The sequence below is a fragment of the Acinonyx jubatus genome, chromosome B2 (assembly GCF_027475565.1).
Source record: "Acinonyx jubatus isolate Ajub_Pintada_27869175 chromosome B2, VMU_Ajub_asm_v1.0, whole genome shotgun sequence".
Taxonomy (NCBI): Eukaryota; Metazoa; Chordata; class Mammalia; order Carnivora; family Felidae; genus Acinonyx; species Acinonyx jubatus.
In genome coordinates this window covers 85,065,079-85,086,564 of record NC_069385.1, presented here as the reverse complement: position 1 = coordinate 85,086,564, position 21,486 = coordinate 85,065,079, and the positions used below count along the sequence as shown (strand labels likewise).

The window sequence follows — 21,486 nt, the reverse complement described above, 5'->3', positions numbered from 1 at the left end:
AATAGCAGGGCACAGAGCAATCTCTCGCACCTCCACAGTGCGTGGGTGTGAAGTGTATTAGGGGAAAGAGACAGTGACTCTGGGTACTGGTGGTTGCCTCACAGTCACGTGGCACCGCGGCCAGCTGCATCTAGCTGCTCCGGCTCTGAGCTAGTGACCGCCAAGAGAGGCTTGGGGGAAAAGGAGGGAGGGAAGCAGGGTCCAGCGGGTGACCAGGAGCCAGCGAGAGGGCTTCACGCAAACAACAGTGTAACAATGCAAAGTAAAAGAAAGTAAAAGTAAAGCATTGAAATGCAGCTACTGCCAGAGGCAGAAAGGAGCTGCCGCGGGCGTGGGTGTGAGTACAGGAGGGAGTTGAGAGAGTCTGTATCCCCGAGGGGCGGAGACAGCTGAAATAAGACTTTTGCTTTAGTATTGCCTCGGCTTCAGGCTTCTAGAAGGAAAAGGCAGACGGAATCAGTACCTTGAGATCATCTGCTCTGGTGGAACCTTAGTTCTTTCTTCAGTCTAACGTGGTGGTTGTTTTCTTTCGTAATTTTGTGGGGGTGGGGGGTGAGAATCCACTCTTTCGGTAGAAGGTCCCAAGCCTGGCTTCCTTTCAGTTTCCCCACGCTGACTGTGAGGTTTAACTGCTTATGCTTTATAATGCGATGTTGCTGAAGGCCAGAGGCCGAAGCCAGTGGCACCGTGGCCTCCCTCCTCGCCTAGGGCGCGCACGCTTTGGGTCCCCAGAGTGTCAGAGGTGGTGGGAGACTCAGCCAGCACTAAGTCGCCACATGTCTCTCACCGTGTAAGTTACAGCCTACAGGGGTGGGGGAAGGACCCCAAGAAGCCGGTGTCCTGGGCTCTCTTCCCTCCAGGATTTTTCTCCCAGACTCTGCGGCCGCCGCTGCCACTGCGGAGACTTAACAGTTTTGTGACTTTTTTCGGACTTAAATGGAGATTTCTTGACGAAGGGAACCCAGTTCGCTCTCTCGTGCTTTCGCGCCGCTGTCAGGCGAAGCCCAGGGGCAACTCCTTAACCGCGGAGGAGCCACTCAGTAGTTTTTATGCCTTCCCTACACTCCACCCCCCGGGCTGGGAAGGATGTCCAGTTACTCGAGGGCTTGCTGCCTGATGCTGGGATGGAAAGTCACAGCCCGAAAGCTGGAGTGAGCCGCGGGGAGATGCCCGCTGCCCGCCTCTCCGCCTTGGGAGTCGTGTCCTGCCGGTCTGCACACTGAACTGGCAGGGACCCTCCAGCTGTGCGGGGGACCCGAGCGCCACTTCCCGGAGCGTCGCCCCACGCGCTCAGGTACTGGCTGGTACCTGAAGGGCAGGTCAGGGCCGTTCCACACACACACACCCCTTGCGGAAAGGATAGCAGGACCTGGCCCGGCATCTTAGCGGCGGGAGTCAGCAGAGACCTGCATCTCCAGTTTCTCTTCAGGGCACGAGGCCGACTTACCTTCCGGACAGCTCCAAAGCCCCTGAGAGAACGCAACCAAACTCGCGACTCCGAGAGGGGCTTTCGAGCCAGGGGAGGGGGCGGACGCACTCTGGGTGTGGGGAATCTAGTGAGAGAGGAAAGGGGGGAGCCTGGGACTGGGTGTGCGCTGGGCGCGCGCGTGGGAGCGTCCCGCACTCCGCGGGTCCGGCCCTGGGGCACTTGGGAAGGAAGGGGCTCTAGCTGCGGTAATAAGAGGAAGCAAGGGAAACCCTCTCAAAGTGACGTCCCAAACAGGTCCTGATTTCGAATTCGAAGCTAAAGACTGCTAGAAATTGGGCCTCCTTCGCACACCCCTCTCCGCCCCCACCCCAAAGCCCCGGCGGTTTGCTGGCTGCTTGCTTCCCCGCCCCTAGCTCGGAGGTCGCGGGCCGGCGGGCGCTCCGTCGGCCGCGGCTTCCTCCTCGAAACCCGCCCGCGCGCATGAGGCCGCTGCCCCCGCCACAGGCACTGGCGCCCCCCTCGCGGTGCCCGTGGTGATGCCATGCCCCGCCACCACGCGGGAGGAGAGGAGGGCGGCGCCGCCGGGCTCTGGGTGAAGAGCGGCGCGGCGGCGGCGGCGGCGGCGGCGGGCGGGGGGCGCCTGGGCAGCGGCATGAAGGATGTGGAGTCGGGCCGGGGCAGGGTGCTGCTGAACTCAGCCGCCGCCAGGGGCGACGGCCTGCTGCTGCTGGGCACCCGCGCGGCCGCGCTCGGCGGCGGCGGCGGCGGCGGCGGCAGCGGCGGCGGCCTGAGGGAGAGCCGCCGGGGCAAGCAGGGGGCCCGGATGAGCCTACTGGGGAAGCCGCTCTCGTACACCAGTAGCCAGAGCTGCCGGCGCAACGTGAAGTACCGGCGGGTGCAGAACTATCTGTACAACGTGCTGGAGAGACCCCGCGGCTGGGCGTTCATCTACCACGCGTTCGTGTGAGTACCCGCGGCCCCCGCGCGCCCCCGCGCGCCCCCGCCACGCCCGCTCCGGGGGGTCTATGTGCCTGGCCCCGTGGGACGCACTCCGCGCCCACGCCCTGGCCAGGCGCGCGCGCGTGCACACACACACTCTCTCACACACTCGCGCGCGCACACGTGGTGGCTTTTATTTCTTTGCACGTGTTTATGGTCTTCCTCCTAGAGCCTTCTACCTCCCTCAGCCCCACCTCCTCCACCTCTACGGACTCAGCCGTCTCCCCTAACACACCCAATGAGCTGCCTCGCAGTTTTAGGCACCGAAGGCGAGAGCCGGGCAGACCTGGGACTTAGGCTGCGCGGATAATTGGGAGCGATTAGGTCCCGAGATACAAAAATTTCAACCGCGAGGGGCGCCCGGGAGCTGGGAAAGGCGAAGGGAGGATGTGCGCCGGTGTGAGGGCTCGTGAGAGTGTACTGGAGAGGTTAGGAGGTGATGCCAGGGTAGGACCGGGTAGTGAGGGGAGAAACGGACGGCTGGGTCCTCAGTCCTGGGGGCGGAGCTGGGGAAGCTGCCACTTGGTGGGGAGGGCAGCTAGGTTTTAGGTGCGCCCGGAAACACGCCTCGCCACCATCTCCACCACTAACGGAAAATCTGTCAGTGCGTGTAGTCCTTTCTGCCACCGAGATGGCTAAGGTCTAGAAAAGGCGAGCTGGGCGGGGCAAGGTGATGCTCTCGTGCAGTGGTAGAGGCCAGTGCTGAGCCTGGGGCCCCGGACCAAAGTGCGATAGCAGAGGCGCAAATGAGCCACCTGGGACAGGGATCAGGCAGTGGGTTAAGTAGGCATTTGTGCCTCCGAGTCAAAGTGCGTGTGTGAGTGTGTGTGTGCGTGTGTGTGTGTGTGTGTGTGTGTACGCCTTCACCATCTAGCAGAGAATGAATGCTTAATGAGAAAATGATTGGAAGCAAATGTTTATTTTTCCCTTAGGCATTTAAAACCTTTCAATGGCTTTAAAGTTTACTACTGTTTTTCCCACAAGGTCCATTCATTCAGTCTCCTGTTAGAGTTAGCTTTATCTGGACGTTTTAAGGTAGTTTTATGCCGTTACACCCTATCTAATTATTTCTCTTTTTTTCTCATTTTTCATCTCTTTTTAGTTTTTTCCCCCCGTTTCTTATGTTAAAATGAAATATAAAGACATCAGCCTAAGGAGACCTGTAGAGAAGGTTTCAGGCACTCACTGATCCGTACCTTATTTCCTAGTAAAATAGGCTTTGAACACATAATCTAAGTTTCTTTTAGAAATGAGGCATGTCATCCAAACATAGTTCTCACCTGGGATGGAGGATTGGCATCAACAGCAAAAGCATTTTTTGATAACACGGAAGAAGGGGCTGGTTTTGTAAATAGGTGAACCTGGAATTTGACCATGTAGGAGTCCGGAAATTGGTGGAGTCTACAATCCGTGGGGCTCTGGTGTCTGGAAAATTTTACAGTCTCAGATTGATGTGAATATGTAGCATTAGGTAGAATATTCCAGCCAACTTTCCATGTTACAATGCACACAAGGAGAACACTGTGTAGCATCATTACCACATCAAAAGGTGTAACTTTTACTGTAAGATTCACATTGGTTTAGATGTGGTCACTGTACTAAATGATAGACATAGAGAAATACTATGATACTTTTCATGTTTGTCCTTTCTGAGTTGATATATAATTAATCATGTTACCTAGCAAGCCAGATAAATTCTTTTAACCTGTCAGGGTCTATTAAAACATTTAGCAATAATGATCCGTGTTCAATTTGGCAGCAAAGTATATACTGTATGGAAAATGATTTTTTTTACAAGCGTATGCTCAGAATATTTGTAGATTTAAATTTACAATATGATGCCATTGGTAAGTTTTAACTTTTGGTAAATTATGCACTGTATATTTGGATAGAGAGACAACTTTGGCTGATGCTCATGTTTTACATAGCCTAAGTTTTGCCCTTGAACATGAATGAGGATTTACTGTAACGCAACATTGTCTTTTCAATATATTGGTGTTTAACAGATTTTTATGGCCTTACAGAATTTAGAATCTTTAACAAATAATTTTTCAAGAGGCTCAAGTTTGGATAATTCTCTACTCACCACACTTCATATCAACCTATCAATCAATGCCTTTAGTGGTAGATATGAAATAAATTATGTGTTTGTCAATACCATGTGCTAATAGGAAGTCTTGCTTTATACATTTCTAGACTCTGAAACTGTAATGCTTGAGCAATTAGGTAGGGGTGCTAGATCCACATTAGCAGGGAGAGGGAATCGATAGCATCATCTTCTGGGAGGATTCTACACAACTATAGCCCACCCTGAGGGACAAGCCATCTTTGGCAATTGCTTCTTACTGTTTATTTAGAGAGCTGACTTTACACATTAAATGAGTAAAAGTTACTTTGAGCTGTGAGTCTAACAAGACCATTAATAATAAAGGAAATTATATGAAAATAATTTCTAAAGCAGTGTAACTAATTCCCTGCCAGCCTGGGAATCCCCAAATCTTACTTTAATAACAGTGTTCGTAGCACATTAAGGTTCTTGCCAAGAGCAAGTGCACTGTGATTAATGAGGTACTTCAGGGATGGATTTACGTGGTCGACCAGTGTTTTCACTGCCAAAAAGCAAGAAAAGTATGTTTAAAGTTATATTTCAGGTAAAGACAAGTTTCTATTAAATATGTAAAAATCATTATTATAATGGCATTTTAATGGTATAAAATGTGTTTTCAAGTGTGTATATCTACTGATGAGATGTCTGGCAAGAGCAAGAGATGACCTACTTCATACTTTCTTCCAATCTTTATGAATTAGTGGGGATTAGGAGAGTCTGTTCCCTTACTATTCTTAAGGATTTACCAGACAGCTATGACTCCTCATTTCCTGTCTTCAGCTGTTCTTTGGCTGAATAGATGAACTATTCAAATATGAGGTGATATATTTATTTAAATGTTGTTTGTCCATTTTTTAAAATTTTATTTATTTACTTTGAGGTGGGGGGAGGGGCACAGAGAGAGAAGAGACAGAGGATCCAAGCAGGCTTTGCGCACACCCAATGCTGGACTCAAACTTACAAACCACGAGATCATGACCTGAGTTGAAATCAAGAGTCGGACACTTAACCACCTGAGCCACCTGGGCACCTCTGTCCATTTTTAATTCATCCTCTTTTTGGGAAAAGTTTAGAAGAATAATGGTGGTAGTAGAACACATGATAGGGCTTCATATATAAATTTGCATTGATGCAGCAAATGTGGTTCTAAAAAACAGCATGTTAAACAGGGTGCCAGATACACATAACCCCTACTTTGTCCAGAGTATCTTTGCCTGAGGTAATGCCATGGATCATAATTTATAGATATTTTAAATTAGAAGAAACAGCCCACTCACCCAAGCTAAGAAATTGCAATTCATCCTTGACACCTTTGTTTTTATGAAACTTGGTCCTGCTGGCCATCCAAAAGATCATTAAATTCTGTGTATTCACCTTGTAAATATATTTCCTATCTATTCCCTTCTCTCCTTTGCTATTGCTACTATCCCTCTCTGTTTCTCAGTATCTCTCCATTGGATTATTTGTAATATTCTCCTGCTTAATTATCCACCTTCTGTTCTCAGCCTTCCAGCTTTCCATTCTGGCACCATAGTGTTTTTCCTAAAATGTAAATCTTATCATATCATCCCCTTACCTATAACCTTTGGGGTGAGGGTCATAAATGTAAATTAAATGGATTGAGGATGGTTAAGAGTTGGGAAAGTAGAGACAATAGTGTAGTTAACCAAATTCCTTGGAACAGTACACAAGACACTCTATGACATGGCCTCTGTCCATCTTTCTTTCTTCACCTCCTAATGTTCACTCTGAGCTCCAGCCTTATTCAGTGTGTCTCGTTGCTGTGCTTTTGCTCATGCTGCTTCTTTTAATTCTTGCCACTCCATGCGTTCTGGCTGTCTAACCACTGCTCTTTCTTCAAAACACAGTTTAAGGATTGCTTCCTCTTAGACACATCTCCCCACTCCCAGGATAACTTAGGTGCCCCTTGTCTTAGGTTCTGTGGCACTTCAGGATGTCATTATGATGGTGCTTGCCCCACTGTTTTCTCTGTGAGCTACTTGGTCTGGCTCTCCCACAGGAGGGCAAACCTCCCACACAGAGGTAAGGAGAACTACTTATCTCTGAATTCCAAGCACCTAGCAAGATGCCTTGTACCTAGTAGGTTCTCAGTAAATGCTTGCTTAATGATTAAGTAAATAATTTCTCTTAGAAGCCTTTCATTGAGGAGTTTCCAAGTGAACTAAAGCTGATGGAACTACTAAATCTTTTTGATTTTCTTAGAAGATATTGATGACTGATTTTGAGGAGAAAGGTATGGAGCTGGAAGTGGGAGACCATTGCTTTGCTTCCAACTTTCCAACTAATTAGCTTTGTGACGTGGAATAAACCATTTCACCATTTTGGGTATCCAAATCTGTATCTGTGAAATGGGCATGTCACTGTCCAGTGTCTGTGATGGAGCCACGATGGCGGAGGATGCTGCAGGTAGTCTAACATTCTATCACAAAGGGAAGGTATATTTGTAATAAGAAGGGATCTTTTATCGTTTCTCTTCCTCATTTTTAGCTGCAGGACTACTTCCTAAATGGTCACTTTAAGTTTTCTCCTAACTCCTGGTGAGGTTGTGTGCCACATAGTAACCAAAGTGACCTTTCTAAAGAGTTAAACAGAATGCATCACTCCTAGGCTTGGAGAAGGAATCAGTTTGTTGTCTGTCTCTACCCAACTCTTTAAAGGCAGGGACTCTTTCCATCTTGTCCTTTGCTGTGTCACCAGCACCCAGCACAGTGTCTGCCACATAGAAGATGCTTCTGCTTACAGACTGATTCACCTACTGATACCCCCAGTCTCCAAAGTATACTACTGACTTCCTGGTGGAAAACAAGAGTTTACACTACTGGTCGCTACCTGTGTCAGGACTCAATTAGACCCAATGAATGACTTTATTATTTACATATATATTCTATTCTGGATTAAAGCTATGTCCATAGAAATTGATATTTGCCTTTTATTTTTACTCCTACATTCCTTAAACATCACCTATTTCCCTTACATGTAGAAGGGACTTATCCAAGTTATACTGCTGTATACCTTGCTAATAGGGTAACATAAAATGCTACAGATATATCCTTCAAATCGATTTGTTTTCAGAAATTTAAACAATGCTGTAGTATTTGAGGCTCATAGTAATATTGAATTAAAATATTGAAAGTGTTAAAATATTAGTATTGGGACTATTATGGCCTAAAGGAAATAAAACCTAAGAAAAAAACATTTCAAAATGGACTGAAGTCTTGATACAAGAAACACTATAAACAAGGAAGATTGCCAGCAGCCTTTTGATAATTGCTTGCAAAGAAGTGGTGCCAGTTTTAATTTTTAATTGCAAATGGCTATTTTGGCAGATGAAAATGCCAGCAGAGCATGTTTTATCCTAACCCAGTGGTGTGAAACGACTTGAAGTCCAATTGTTGAATAGCTGCAGTTCAGAGTTATGTTTAATGATTTGTAGATGTTTCCATTTTAATTTCCTTTTCTTCAACTATTTACAAGTATGCTATTTGAAGTTTTATTTTGTTGCAACCTGGGAGATAGATTGGCTTCACCACTGTATTTTTTATAATTACTGTAATTCTTTGATGGGTCTCAGAGTTTCAGCTGAGCCTTTTGATCCTTTGTTATCAGTGTGTCTAAAGAATGAGTTTCCTAAATGCTACTGACGTCATCTAATCCTAAACTTAAAGATAGTTTGAACTTCTCCATTATATAAGCATATATATGCGCACATATTCCATGTGTATATTCCATACACATACCAATACACATACAATACACACACATACACTGTCAGTGAGCAGAGAACTTGTTCATGAAAATATTTACATGCACTTTATTTTTGTTCCTCTAAAAGTAAGACATCTGAATAAAATGCAGGTTAAAAAGAAAAAGGATCTTAAAGTTACTCTTGGCAATATGGAGATTATATCATAAGTTTAAAGATATTTAAGTATATATGGGCACTTGTTACAAACTCAGTCATAGTTCTGTTGCTTCCATTTACCAGTGAAGTAATTCTAGAATCTCTACTCTTTCTTAGTCAGTGGTAGGATGATATTTTATAATCATGTTATAATTTCTCTTTTCTTTTTTTAATAGTCAATTTAGTTTAATATTTAATTAACAGCCATTATGTGAATCAGTTAATGTGCTGGTTGCTGGTGGTTCAAAAAAGGGAATGATGTGGACCCTGACCTCAAGGAAATTCCATTAGGGAATATAATTACATTTGGATTCAATTATCAGTGTTATTTGATTTGATAACTATGAGCAAGTTACTTCCAATAGTACTTACTAAATATGTAAAATAGGCATAATAATATTCCACCAAGGTATTACAGCATCATATAAATTATATGTGTATAATCACACTTAGAATGGTGGCTGTTAATAAAATTATAGAGAAAAATAGAAATAATGCAGTGGTGGGCTATATTGCTATTTTAAAGGTCTAGGATTTTATCCTGTAGGTGATAGGCAGTCTTTCAGTTAGGTGGGGTTTGGGCAGGTAATGATATTGAATTTCTATTTTAGATTGATCACTCTGTCAGCTCTATTAATGCTGGCTTGAAAGAGGAGATAGGAAAGCTTTTGAAACTGATGTTTCAACTTAGGCAAGAGATAATTTGGACTTGGACTGGGGCAGTGGTAGTAAAGATGGGGAAAAAATATGATGGAGTAGAAATGTATTAAAAATATGGTGATTAAGTGGAAATATGATGATGGAGTTGAAATATAGTTAATGAAGTGAATTTGGAAAATGAAGAAGAGAGATAGATTTGTTATTTCTGGATTCCTGGTTTGGGTGGTTGGCTAGATAGTGGGGCCATTAACTGAGATCACAAAAACAGACAGTAGGGTGAGTGGAATGTTGGGGGTGATAAAATGAATTTAACAGTGGACATGTTGAGCTTTTAGTGACTGGGACTTCCAGCTATATGTTTCCAGCAGCTGTGAATAAAAATTTAAAATACATAAAAGCACAAATAAGAGTTAAAACTACAAGAAGTGCATGTAAAGAGAGAGGGCAAAAATAACTTAAGGATGGAAACCTGCGGAATACCAACATGTAAATGGTAAACAGAGGAAATAGGGGACATTAAAAGGAATAGACAGCAAGATAGATTAAACAAATGAACAATAAAACTATAAATAATCTATAAAACAATAGATTTAAAAAAATGGTTAGATGGTCAGGGAAATCAAGGATGTTCCAAAAAGTGTGAAATGTAGACAGTGATTTAGAAAGATAAGGACTATGGAGTTACCATTAGATCTGGCAATTTCGAAGTCTTCAGTGATTTTGTAAGCTCACCAATTGTTCACCTTCAGTGAAGTGGTTAGGGCAGAAGTCGGAAAGCTCTTAATTGAGAAATGAGTCAGAAATGAAGAGACAAAACAGCAAATGTGAGCCATGTATTCAGTTAACCAGTTAGCAAGAATATGTTTCAAGAGAGATTGGAACACTAGCTAGAAGGAAATACAAGACTAAGGGGGAAAGCAAGAGAGAATAAGTTACCATCATCAGTAGTCATTTTAATTATTGACCATATACTGGACATTGTCCTAAATTCTTTGTGCACATCAACTCTTTTAATCCACAGAATAGCCCTAAAAGATACTATTAATATCATCTCCCTTTAATAGATCAGAATACTGAGGTAGGGAGACGCTCAGTACTCTGTCTGAGGTCAGCCACTGAATTAATGGCAGAATAGGGCTTTGTACTGAGGCAGATGGTTGAAAGTCCATGTTCTTAGCCATTATATCTTGATTGTGATGGTACCTGTGGGCCTAGGGATCCTCCTATCAGATAGTGTATTTACAAAAACTGCTTTTGGGTCTCTTATAGATAGCTCTTAGCAATGTAGTATATGCATAATAAATACTTGGTGAAAAAATGAACAATAGTCAAAATTCCTTATGAACTGGTACCAGAGAATTATATATAAATTAGTGGTATTAGGAATGTTTGTTCCTTTGTCTTCAAATTCTAACCAGCTCAAGTCGTAATTTTTCCATAAAGGTTTTCCTGATACCTTTGGCTTATTTCCTGACCTCTATTTACCCGTTGCTTTTATTATTTAGACTATTTACTTTAGCCCTGAATTACATTTTTGCATTGACTTCAAATTGTATCATTTATCTAATCACAAATAATTTCTAAGGAAACCAAAGAACCCTCTTTAGTATCTCCCAGATTTTCATTCTTTATTTTTAATCAAAATTCACCCTACCTATTGCTACCAATAAGATTGTTTGAATCTTATAATCTTTTGTTTTCCCAAACACGAATTTTAAGTTCTCCCAATTTAAATTGTAGAGCAATTTGTATTGAAGACCCAAATTGCTGTTATTGCTTCTTAGTACCATTCCCTATGAACATTAAATTTCTAATTTATACTTTCACTGCAGAATACCTAAGATTCATTTAAAAAGAACAGAAATTGCTTAAGTTTCATAATGGCTGAGCATAGAACCATTTTCTCCAAACTGAATTTACAGGATTTTATTTCTTTAAACTAATAAAATAAGCTTGTTTTCTTCATGCTAACATAAATACATTTCATTTCTCCTCCATGCTTGTCTCTGTCTCCTCTTATATGTACATTTTTTTTCTGGGAGTTTCTCTTTTCTCTCTCCCATTTGTTCCATTTTCCACCCTCCTGCCCCCAATTAAGCTACTCTTAATTTTTTGTTTGTTTTGTCCTTCCTCTCCATGCACCCATCTTTTTAGAATGGTGTTTCTGCACGTTTCTTTATATCATGTTGTATAATTTAATTCTCTTCCTGTTAAAGCTGTCTACTCTTAATCAGGAGATGCATTGAGTCTGTAATTGCTTACAAGCTCCAAGAGTGCACTGCTCCAAGATATAAGTAAACTGGGCCACCTAATTTACACATTGTATTGCAGTAATTAACAGAAGCCTCCAGAAAGATGTGAGGGCTAGAGACCTCTACTTTTCTTAGAGTTTTAGTTAAGGTCAAATTTCTTAGAAAATAAGGGAGTGAAGTCTTAAAATTGCTCTGAGGTTTTCTAATATCTATTTATTATTTCTGAAATCTGGGAATATTCAGATAGATATGCAATAAATAGTTTATAAAAAGCATATTTTTATATTGGAAACTGACTGCTATATATGGATGAGAAATAAATTGGAAATAATTTTTATTCCAGATGGAATTATAGAGAAAGGTACATTAAAGAAGTCTAAATATGTTTGTGATGTAAACAATAGTAGTTAACTTGAAAATATTCAACACATAGACTGCTATAGTAATGAGGGGTTTCCTTATTCATTGAGCCAAGAAGTAGATCAATAATTTGACAGCAGAGAGCTGTACTTTTCCTCTTTAATTGAGAGATTAAAGCATGGATTCAAAATGCAAGTGTCACAGGAGTACATATGAGATAGCAAACCACCTGTATTTTTTCCTACTTGGAAAATTTTCCAAAGCATAGACCATGTGAAAGCTATTTCCATAACCTTTTATAGAAGGGGAGCCTTCCATTTCTCTAAACCTTTCTCTCATACCTGAATGAATCTAGGACTAGATGGAATTGAGAATTTGGATTCTTCTTCTCACATTTTGAGTTGTTGGATACATTTCTCAGCTTTCTGATTTATTTTTTAATGTGTATTTAAAGAGACATTTTTTTAATGTGTATTTATTTTAAGAGAGCATGAGCAGGGCAGGGGCAGAGAGAGAGGGGGAGAGAGAATCTCAGGCTCACCGTGGAGCCTAACACGGGGCTCAATCTTAAGACTGTGAGATCATGACCTGAGTGGAAATCAAGAGTAGGACACTTAACTGACTCAGACACCCAGGCACCCCTCACCTTTCTGATTTGTAAAGTTAGGACATAATTTGGAATATTTGTTCAATAACCTGACCTCTTATTATGTGTATGATCCTGAGTAGGAACTAGCAGGGCTAAATGGAAATAGAACACAACCTGTTCTCTCAAGGAATTTTTTACTCCAGAAGGATATTAGTTTACTATTTACTGAGCTACAAAAACCATTTATCTGAATTGACTTAGGATAAAAGCAAAGGTTGGCCCTTTTCCAGCGGCTTTTAGCTGTTGCTGCTATTGAAAGGGTTTACAAGGTAAACTCCAGAATCACCATATAAAGAACTGCTGATTGCCAGTTCTCTTGACCCCTTGGGAAACTTTGGTGTTCAATTGCCTGTACAGGTGGGCGTTCTGCTCAGGGCATTCCCACACAAAGACCAAATACAGGAGTTCCCACTGATCATAGTAATTTCCAAAGAGTAGTAATTAAACTAGTTAAACTAAATGTTCTAGTTAATAAAACATTCTGAGTATGTTTAATTTGCTCCAAAGTATTTTTAAAAATAGAAAAGAAACCAGTGCTGCTTCATAATACTTTGTTTAGGAATGTTATTTTTTTCTCCCCAAAATGGCTGAAGAACAATAACGTAAGCCAAAAATTTGTTGTTGTTGTTGTTTACATCAAATGAAATGCCTATCTTCAGTATATACTCAAGTTTCTAATATTGTTAACTTCTTTATTCTGGTACCTGGAAGGAAAATATTATACCCAGCTTTCCAGAGGGTCTAGAATTCATTCATTCATTCATTCATTCATTCTTGGATTCATTCATTCAGTAATTGAATGTCCACTGCATATCCTGTCCTCATGTCCTTGGAACACTTAGAAAATACTGCTTTGCATTTGATTGACTTTCTCTAGGCATGTGGAAAATGGCTCTCTTCTTCAGCTTTCACTTCAGAGTGAAAGTAAGATCAGTAAGTGGAAGAATTTGTGTTCATTGTGATCTCTAAGGTGCTTTTCACTCATCTCCTTAAGACTACAATCTAACCTTCAAATATATTTCTGAGCTAGATAAGCAATCAAGTTAAGGAATTACAAGAAGAGATTAAATTAGTTTTAAATTTTCCATGCCAGATGATAAAATCCTATGGCTCTGTTTTGCTTCATCAAATGGAAAAGGTAGAGAAGCTGAATGGCAATACAAAAGACTTTGAGGGAACCCATTTTTAACCTTCAAGATAGGATCTTGAACCCAAGGAACATTTACTCTTACTCTTGCTGTCCTTGACAACTAGAAATGACAGTCACTTTGTTTAGGAACAACATTTTACCAAGCTTGCACAAATTGATATCATGGTTTTGTTTTCTTTTTCCTTTAGAAGAAAGCCGGGTAACGTCTTTTAGATTCAGGTCCACCAAAAGAGAAACACAATGTGATGTTTCAAAATCACCCCCAAAGGAATGAGCTACCCTACATAAGGTAACTTATGTTACCTTACTTCAATCTTAAATTGAGATAGTCCTGCAGACCTTCTAAAGATAAGACAAGAGACAAAAAAGGGAAGAAAAAAGTATCCAGTCATCATATTTGTGCCAATCATGTTGACTTCTAGGTAGTCATTCAGGCCACCAGTTTGGTTTGACCATCATGCTTCAGTGGCCTATTATTGTCTTCTCTAAGAAGAAGGGAATAGTAGTTATCCCACTGAAAGTATAACTTATCTTTAGCAGGAAAGATTCTCTTACATGGTTCTAGAGTGTTCACTTCCAATGTTGGACTTGATGAGTTACTTCACAAATTACTGTTCCCAAACTAGTTGGGTCATGTTTCCAAGAGCTATTTTCCAGAGCTCATGGGTATGGAGTTTCATTCCAGGCTTTGGGGCAAGAAGTAGATAATAAAAATAAGTTTATAGATGGTCCTAAGTGAGGTAGCCTAGACAACCTTAAACAAGAATAATCAAGATGTTATCATCACATTGTGCTGGAGAAAACATAATATTCCTCTAATTCAAAGGTAGTTATCATAACTCACAAGTGCTGTCAGTGAGGGATTACATATTTTTCCTCCAAATAAGGTTAAAGGCAATTACCTGAATTTTTTTTTCTCTTTGGTTGGTTGTTGGTCCAAAGTCCCTTTTCACATTGCAATCTTAATATAAGTTTGCAAAGCACATGATAATACATTTAAAAGTTATGTTTTATTTTTGTTCTTGTTTGTTTTTATTTTGCCTCAAGAGCCACACGTAAAGTGAGTGGTTACTCCAGAATAATTGTCTGGGAGTGGTATGGCCACATTGCATGACAAGGACTTGGCCTGGAGTGTTTGCTCTGAGAGTGTGAAGGGGCAGAGAATAGAATTCAAAGGGAGAACTGGAGGTCTTAGTCCTTGATCAATTTTTGGTAGGAAAAAGAGATGAAAGAATTAAAGGTTTCAAGGTTTCAAGCAAATGTGACTATGACCGAGTAGAAGTTGCTTAATTCTGTTTTAGGGAGAGACGGGATGCATGAGTGGACACGTTTGGGCATTGGGAGAGAAAGACTGAGGGTCATTAGTTACCAATGTGGAGGTGATGGATGAAAAAATAATAAAGGTGTTGGGAGAAGAATGTAGCAAGAGAGGTTTAGCAAATAGTGGCACGTGGGGAGAAAAGAGGGGAAAGAGGGGTTTGTGAAAGGGACAGAGAGGAGGAAGACCAGTGCCATACAGCATCCAAAGGAGAACCAAGACTCAGAGAAGGATTGCAGTGGGGCGAAAGTATTATAAAGAAGAGAAATGAAGATGTCAATGTAAAAAGTAGCAATAATATGGAAAGCAGGATAAAGGGAGAGGGGCCAGAACCTACAAGAAAACTCAGTGATCTAGGAGTGAACAGCATTTGCAGCACTATGTGCTAGGAGGACATCTAGTATCACAGGGGGAAAAAATCATGTCCTGGAAAAAGGGCCAAAATAACTCAACAACCCGTTACAATGCAAGTATAGCAGTCAGCATTTCAAAAGGCATCCACAGGATGAGGGGTGTCCCTGAAGGTATGGAATGGGACTTCAGGGGATAGGGTGGTATTCAGAGAGCTTCCTGTGAAAGCAGGGAAATCTGGTTTGAAAGGGGTTTTGCAGTCCCTGAGAGAGATGCTGATAAGTGCCAAGCAGTTATAAAGAGTTTGAGATAAGGCACCAAACAGTGCTTGGAGGGGAAAAGAAGGAGACAGATTAGGCTGCAGAATTGACAATTGAATGGGTAGAGAGAGAGAATGGTAGATTAGAGAGCAACAGTGTAAAACTAAACCTTTTTTTATTTCCCCAAGCAGCTGGAGGTGTGCACAAATATAAAAACCTAGGGAAAGGGCCCCTCTAGAAGAGGAAAGATGAATGTAATTGAAGAGGAACAGATCCTAGAAAAAGAGAGATAGGGATTTATGGTAAATAAACAGTTTAAGGCAGCAGCCAGAGGTGAATAACACGATTTCTTAACAACGGCAAGGCCCTGATGGAGTTTGGCATAACCAGGTGGAAGACTCAGTGTGTGTGATTTGGAGAATCTCTCTGACGGTGGTGTGCAGAGGAGATTTAAAAAGCAGATGGAGCCATAACCCAGAGCTGGCAACTGTGTCTAGGGAATGAGAAATGCTCTAGGAGTCACACACACTAAACACGGGTGACCTTGGGCAAATCACTAACTTCTCTAAGCACTGACCATCTGAAAAATGTAGACATGATAAATGTGGAAATGTGCAAGTTATGAAAGCTCCTTATATAATTGCTGGCACACACACACACACACACACACACACACACACTCGCACACACACGTGCGCACACACACACACAACAATGGTAGTTTTTATACTTCCTAACCAAATATAGTCTTTTAGCCTCTTCAGAGGAGGAGATACTGCAATAATAAATACATGTAAAAACATGTTTAGTGAATAAATGAGTGAATAAATGAATTACCACAATATATTACTTATTTTACAACAGCATTGTATTTAGTGCTAAGATTAGACAGTCAGAAATTTCCCTTTGTCTGTATAAGCTTTTTTAGCTTGAGCTAAAAGATTTTTCTCAGGAATCAGGAAATATTTTATAATGATTTATTTTTGAGTACTTGGATAAAGGCACATTCTTAAAGCTTAAAGTTGAAAACACTGTCAAAGACTACTAATATGACACATTTAAGTAATAAGATTATAGAGCTGGAAGGACCTTTGGTAACTGCTCTAACACTGTCTTTTTTTTAGATGGGAAAACTGAGACTCTGCAAAAATGTTAAGTAACTTGCACAAGACCAGTCATTTACTGTCAGAGCAGCACTGGCGGCCAAGCTTTCCCATTGCCCTTACAGAAATGACTTCAGTTATAGGTCTTGTGATCTGCCCTCACCTTGCTCTACTGAAGATTCTCTATCGTTTTTAACATATGAACAAAAGAAGTGAATAATGACATTCATTAAAAATACTATTATTTGTTCAACTATTATGTGAAGAGTAATCTTTAAAAAAATTTTTTTTAATTTTATTTTAGAGAGAGAGAGAGAGAGAAAGCAGGGGAGAAGGGCAGAAGGAGAAAAAGAGAATCTTAAACAGGTTGCAGGCTCAACAAAGAATCTGACACAGGGCTCGATCCCATGACCCTGGGATCGTGACCTGAGAGGAAATCAAGGGTCAGACACTCAACTGGCTGAACTACCCAGGCGCCCCAAAATAATCTTTTAAAAAGCATTTTCTCTCTTTCACTCTGTATATTATCAGAGAAAATATTTCTCTCTTTTACAAATTTCTAAATGCCAGAAAAGGGTATTAATTTTTATGACCTTTCTTCTAAAGAAGTTGAATTCTGAAAAAACGGTCTCTTTGGGGGTTAAAATATATATTGGCTTGTTCTTTAAAGGCTCCAATAAATGAATAGATCAAGTAAGATACTAATTAATACTTAGTACTTTCAGTTGCAGCACTGTGGTTTCTTTCAGATATCAAAATCTGGGGAGAAATATCTCCAGAATTCCAGTAAGTGGGAGTGGGAAAAGCACTTACAAACATTATATGAGGATTCCAAAAGCCTCCCTCGCTCCCTCTTGCTTTCTTTCTTTCTTTCTTTCTTTCTTTCTTTCTTTCTTTCCTTTCTTTTCTTTCTTTCCTTCCTTCCTTCCTTCCTTTCTTTTTTCTTTTCTTTTCTTTTCTTTTCTTTTCTTTCTTTCTTTCTTTCTTTCATACACTCACACATACACACACAAGCAATCTCACTAGGCAGATTCATTAGTGAAAGCAAATGTGTTCATCCATAAGTTCAAATGAACTCGAACACCTGTATTTAAATGTGCCATGTTAAAGAGACCTAGCACCCAGCTTATATGCCCAAGAGAGCCTGGGCCATGACATACAGGAGCAGCAGGGAAAGATGACCCCAACTTCTGGAAACTCCTTGCCCTACTTCATGAGAGGTGAGGCACCTCTCCAGCTTTGCAGGTACAATATATATATTTTCTAATGTGAATGTCTAAAATTAACTTAAACTTGATTTCTGTCCTTCTGGTATTTTTTTTAAGTTTATTTATTTTGAGAGAGAGAGAGAGAGAGAGAGGAGTAGGGGGGGACAGTCAAAGAGAGAGAGAGAGAGAGAGAGAGAGAATCCCAAGCAGTCTCTATGCTGCAGCACAGAGGCAGGGCTTGAACTCACAAACCATGAGATCATGACCTGAGCCAAAGTCTGATATTTAAATGACTCAGCCACCAGGTACCCCATCTTTGACTATATCAAATGTACTTTTTGTGGTTAATGTTATCATTAGAAAATTAATGGTTTCATTAATGAATTATGAGAGTAAAGGAATTTTGGTTACTGTTTAAAATTGTTGGCTTATGGGGGCACCTGGGTGGCTCAGTCGGTTGAGCGTCTGACTTCCTCTTGGGTAATGATCTCACAGTCCATGGGTTCGAGCCCCACATCGGGCCCTGTGCTGACAGCTCAGAGCCTGGAGCCTACTTCTGATTCTCTCTGCCCCTCCTCACTCGTGCTCTATCTGTCTCACTCTAAAAAAGGAATAAATGTTAAAAAAAATTAAAATTGTTGGCTTATAAATGGGAATTTTTTGCATGCATCTTGTATATATACATTGAGAGTTTGATGTGCTGTACGTGCTCCTCCAGGCATCTTCTCTGTAGATAGGAAAATTTTGAGGCAGAGAAGTGACTTGGAGAAAATGAAAAGCTCTCATTTATTTTTATCAACAATCCTTTGTGCTCTAAATTACTCCTGTGGTTTTTAATACCAACAGTATTTTTTCTCAGTCATCATAATCTCGGTGTGGTCCTGATTCAGAGGTACTTCATTCACTACTCAAAGCTTCTTCATTCCTTACCCAAACACAGGGATGGGAGTGGGGGGAGGCAGATAAAGGAGAGGCTAGATTTTCTTTGACACATGGCTCTTGCAGTTTTCCTTAAGAATAGGGTTGTTTGGTGCCACAAGACAAAGAGCAGTTTACAGAGCACTTCACATCTGCTCCCTTTGGTCATGGAGCAGATTTGTACACAAATGCAGAGCACTTACACTGATGCTCAAATAAAGGGATCCTATAGTTATGAAACCCTGACCTTACCTATGGAAGAAGGTCTGATTATGTGACATCTGTTTGTTTGTTTTTTTAATTTTTTTAATGTTCATTTATTGTTGAGAGATGGAGTGCAAGTGGGGGAGGGACAGAGAGAGGAGGAGACACAGAATCTGAAGCAGGCTCCAGGCTCTGAGCTGTTAGTACAGAGCCCTACGTGGGGCTCAAACTCAAAAACCACGAGACCATGACCTGAGCCGAAGTCGGACGCTTAACCGACTGAGCCACCCAGGCGCCCCTGATTATGTGACATTTGTTAAACATGCTCAGTGTGGTAGCTGCTGCTCAGCCACATCAAATTCACAGGCCAAATCCACACCCTATGTAATAATACCAATCTGCTAAACATTTTTGATGGCTCTTAAGACAGCTGCAGCTGTTAGGTATTTGTTACAGAAGCCAGAATTCTCTTCATTCAGAGATCTGTGTAGTTTGCAAAGATGTACGTATAAGAATGTTTCCTGAAGCATTGTTTTGTCATTAAAAGAAAATTCTATCATTATCAACTAGTTAAATCAACAATGGCAAAATTGTCCAAGGGAAAACTGCATTCTTCGAAAAGAAGGAAGTAAATGTGCATGACATGGTATGTCGTGATTTCTAAAATGAATTAGTAGGTAAAAAAAAATCAAGATATAAAATAGTGGATATAATGTACATAAGTATCCATTTTTGTAAATTAAAAATGTGCACACTAATAGATTCTCATTATTTGTGGCTTATAGTCTATAAAGTCGCTGTAAACACTGAGTTAGTGAATACTGAATCATTGCCCCTAGCAGAAATACAGGGTTAGGTTCATTATTATTACTATTTAATATGTAATTGTTTTATTAATATTGAACTCACAGTGAGTAGTACTATAACTCATATCTAAATGAAGCTTACCTTACATGTATTTTCTCTGGAATGCACACCATAGCTTACTTGTACTTAAGAACTAAACAGTGACAACAACAACAAAACACCCTAAAAACAAAAACAAACCAACCACTAGACAGTGCTTCAGCACTATAACGGGGGCCTTTTTAAACAGTGAAATCACCTTCCTCTCAAAAAAACAACAAAAAAATGAAAAACATGGCATTAAATGCACCTTGAAAAGGACACTTGTTTACAATGGGAGCTGAAACAAGAAGGCAGAGAATTGCTTTCTTCAGTGTCATTTGGGAATGTGGCTTCAGTAGACATATTTGGGGCCACCTTTTTCATGTCTACATGTGATCATGAGTGCCCAGCGAGCACTGATTTTAGGAGTAGGAAAATTCACAAATATGGAATCTGCAAGTAATGAGGATCAGAATATATGTGTGCACACACATACACACACATCCCTTTATGTGTGTGTGCAAATGGACGGTTCCTCAAAGGACTATAAGAAACTGCTAGATGGAACTGTTAGAGAATAAGACTCCATGGCAGAAGTAAGACAAGGTGCACCTTCCATTGTAACTCTCTCTCTGTCCCATGTGGCTGTTTTGTGTGTGTGTGTGTGTGTGTGTGTACATGTGTGTGTACATAACATATACTTCTTCTCTGTCCTCTCTTGCCCTCCTCTACCACCACCACCATCTTTAATCTTCAACAAGCTGTATGCATTTTCTGAGGAGCTATAGGGATAAGATTTTATTTTAGCTAAATTTATCATAGTGAATATACACTGAATCAGGCTCTTGGCAAAGTTGGCCAATATAATTTTGCAAAGGAAGCGTGTTTTACAAATGTTAAGTATGACACTCAGAACATGAGTTATCCGGGTAATTTGTGTTACAGAATATTACCCTATTTCCTAGCACCCTGAGAAAGCCTGAACTTTAGGGCACTTTAAGTCTGCCAAATACCCTTGCTTAAATTCTTAGCACAGGTTGTCAGATTGGAGGCTTAATAAGTAGAAAACTACTTAAATAATATTAATGATATTAATGACAACTATCAAGTTGGTATCTGACATATGTGTGGAAATTTTCTTCAGGTAGAATTCCAGTTTCTCGTCTCCTTTCACCTCCCTTGTAGAACAGAGGGGGCGGCAAATCCCCAGGTTTAGTCCCTTGGCTTTTTGCTGGGCTCAGAGTTCTCGAGTCTCCCTTCCACAGGATGCCCAGAACTCAAGAGCATCCATTTCTGACTTGTCCTCAGCCCATATGCTTGGCTTCTTGGGTTACTTTGAAGTCTTGCCTTATAACTTATAACTTTAGAAAAGAGGGAAAAGTTTTAATTTTTTCTGTTTCCTTCCTTGCATATGCCATGGCATTCTTTTCTTTTCACACCTATGAAAAGCCTGAATAGAAAGTAATCTCCCTGAAAATCTTTCTTCCTAATTAATCTAGAGATTTTCACTTCTGCTAGGTACTTCCTGTGATGTACTGTAGTCCTGGTTAAAAGCAAACTGAAGCTAAGCTGGCAATGGGTTAAAAAAGAAGATATATAAGTCATGCTCATTATTAGTTATATCTGGGATTCACTGGTATTAATGGCTTCCCATGGACTGTCACCTTATGCCCATTATTTGTAATCAAAAGTAACTAAAATTTCTGTA

The 21,486-nt window shown here is 40.9% G+C and overlaps 1 protein-coding gene across 3 annotated transcripts in view; it reads left to right on the top strand.

The window, feature by feature from the left end:
* The first annotated feature begins 505 nt into the window (after nucleotides 1–505).
* The window catches only part of KCNQ5 (potassium voltage-gated channel subfamily Q member 5), a 509,402-nt gene continuing 488,421 nt past the window's right edge, over nucleotides 506–21,486 (top strand). The window contains exon 1 of one of the 3 annotated variants that reach the window (XM_027057408.2): nucleotides 506–2,392. In XM_027057408.2, coding sequence (XP_026913209.1) covers nucleotides 1,971–2,392 — 422 coding nt within the window. In that variant the 5' untranslated portion in view covers nucleotides 506–1,970. The remainder of the gene's footprint in view (nucleotides 2,393–21,486) is intronic. The other 2 variants (XM_027057410.2, XM_027057409.2) reach the window with 2 other exon arrangements.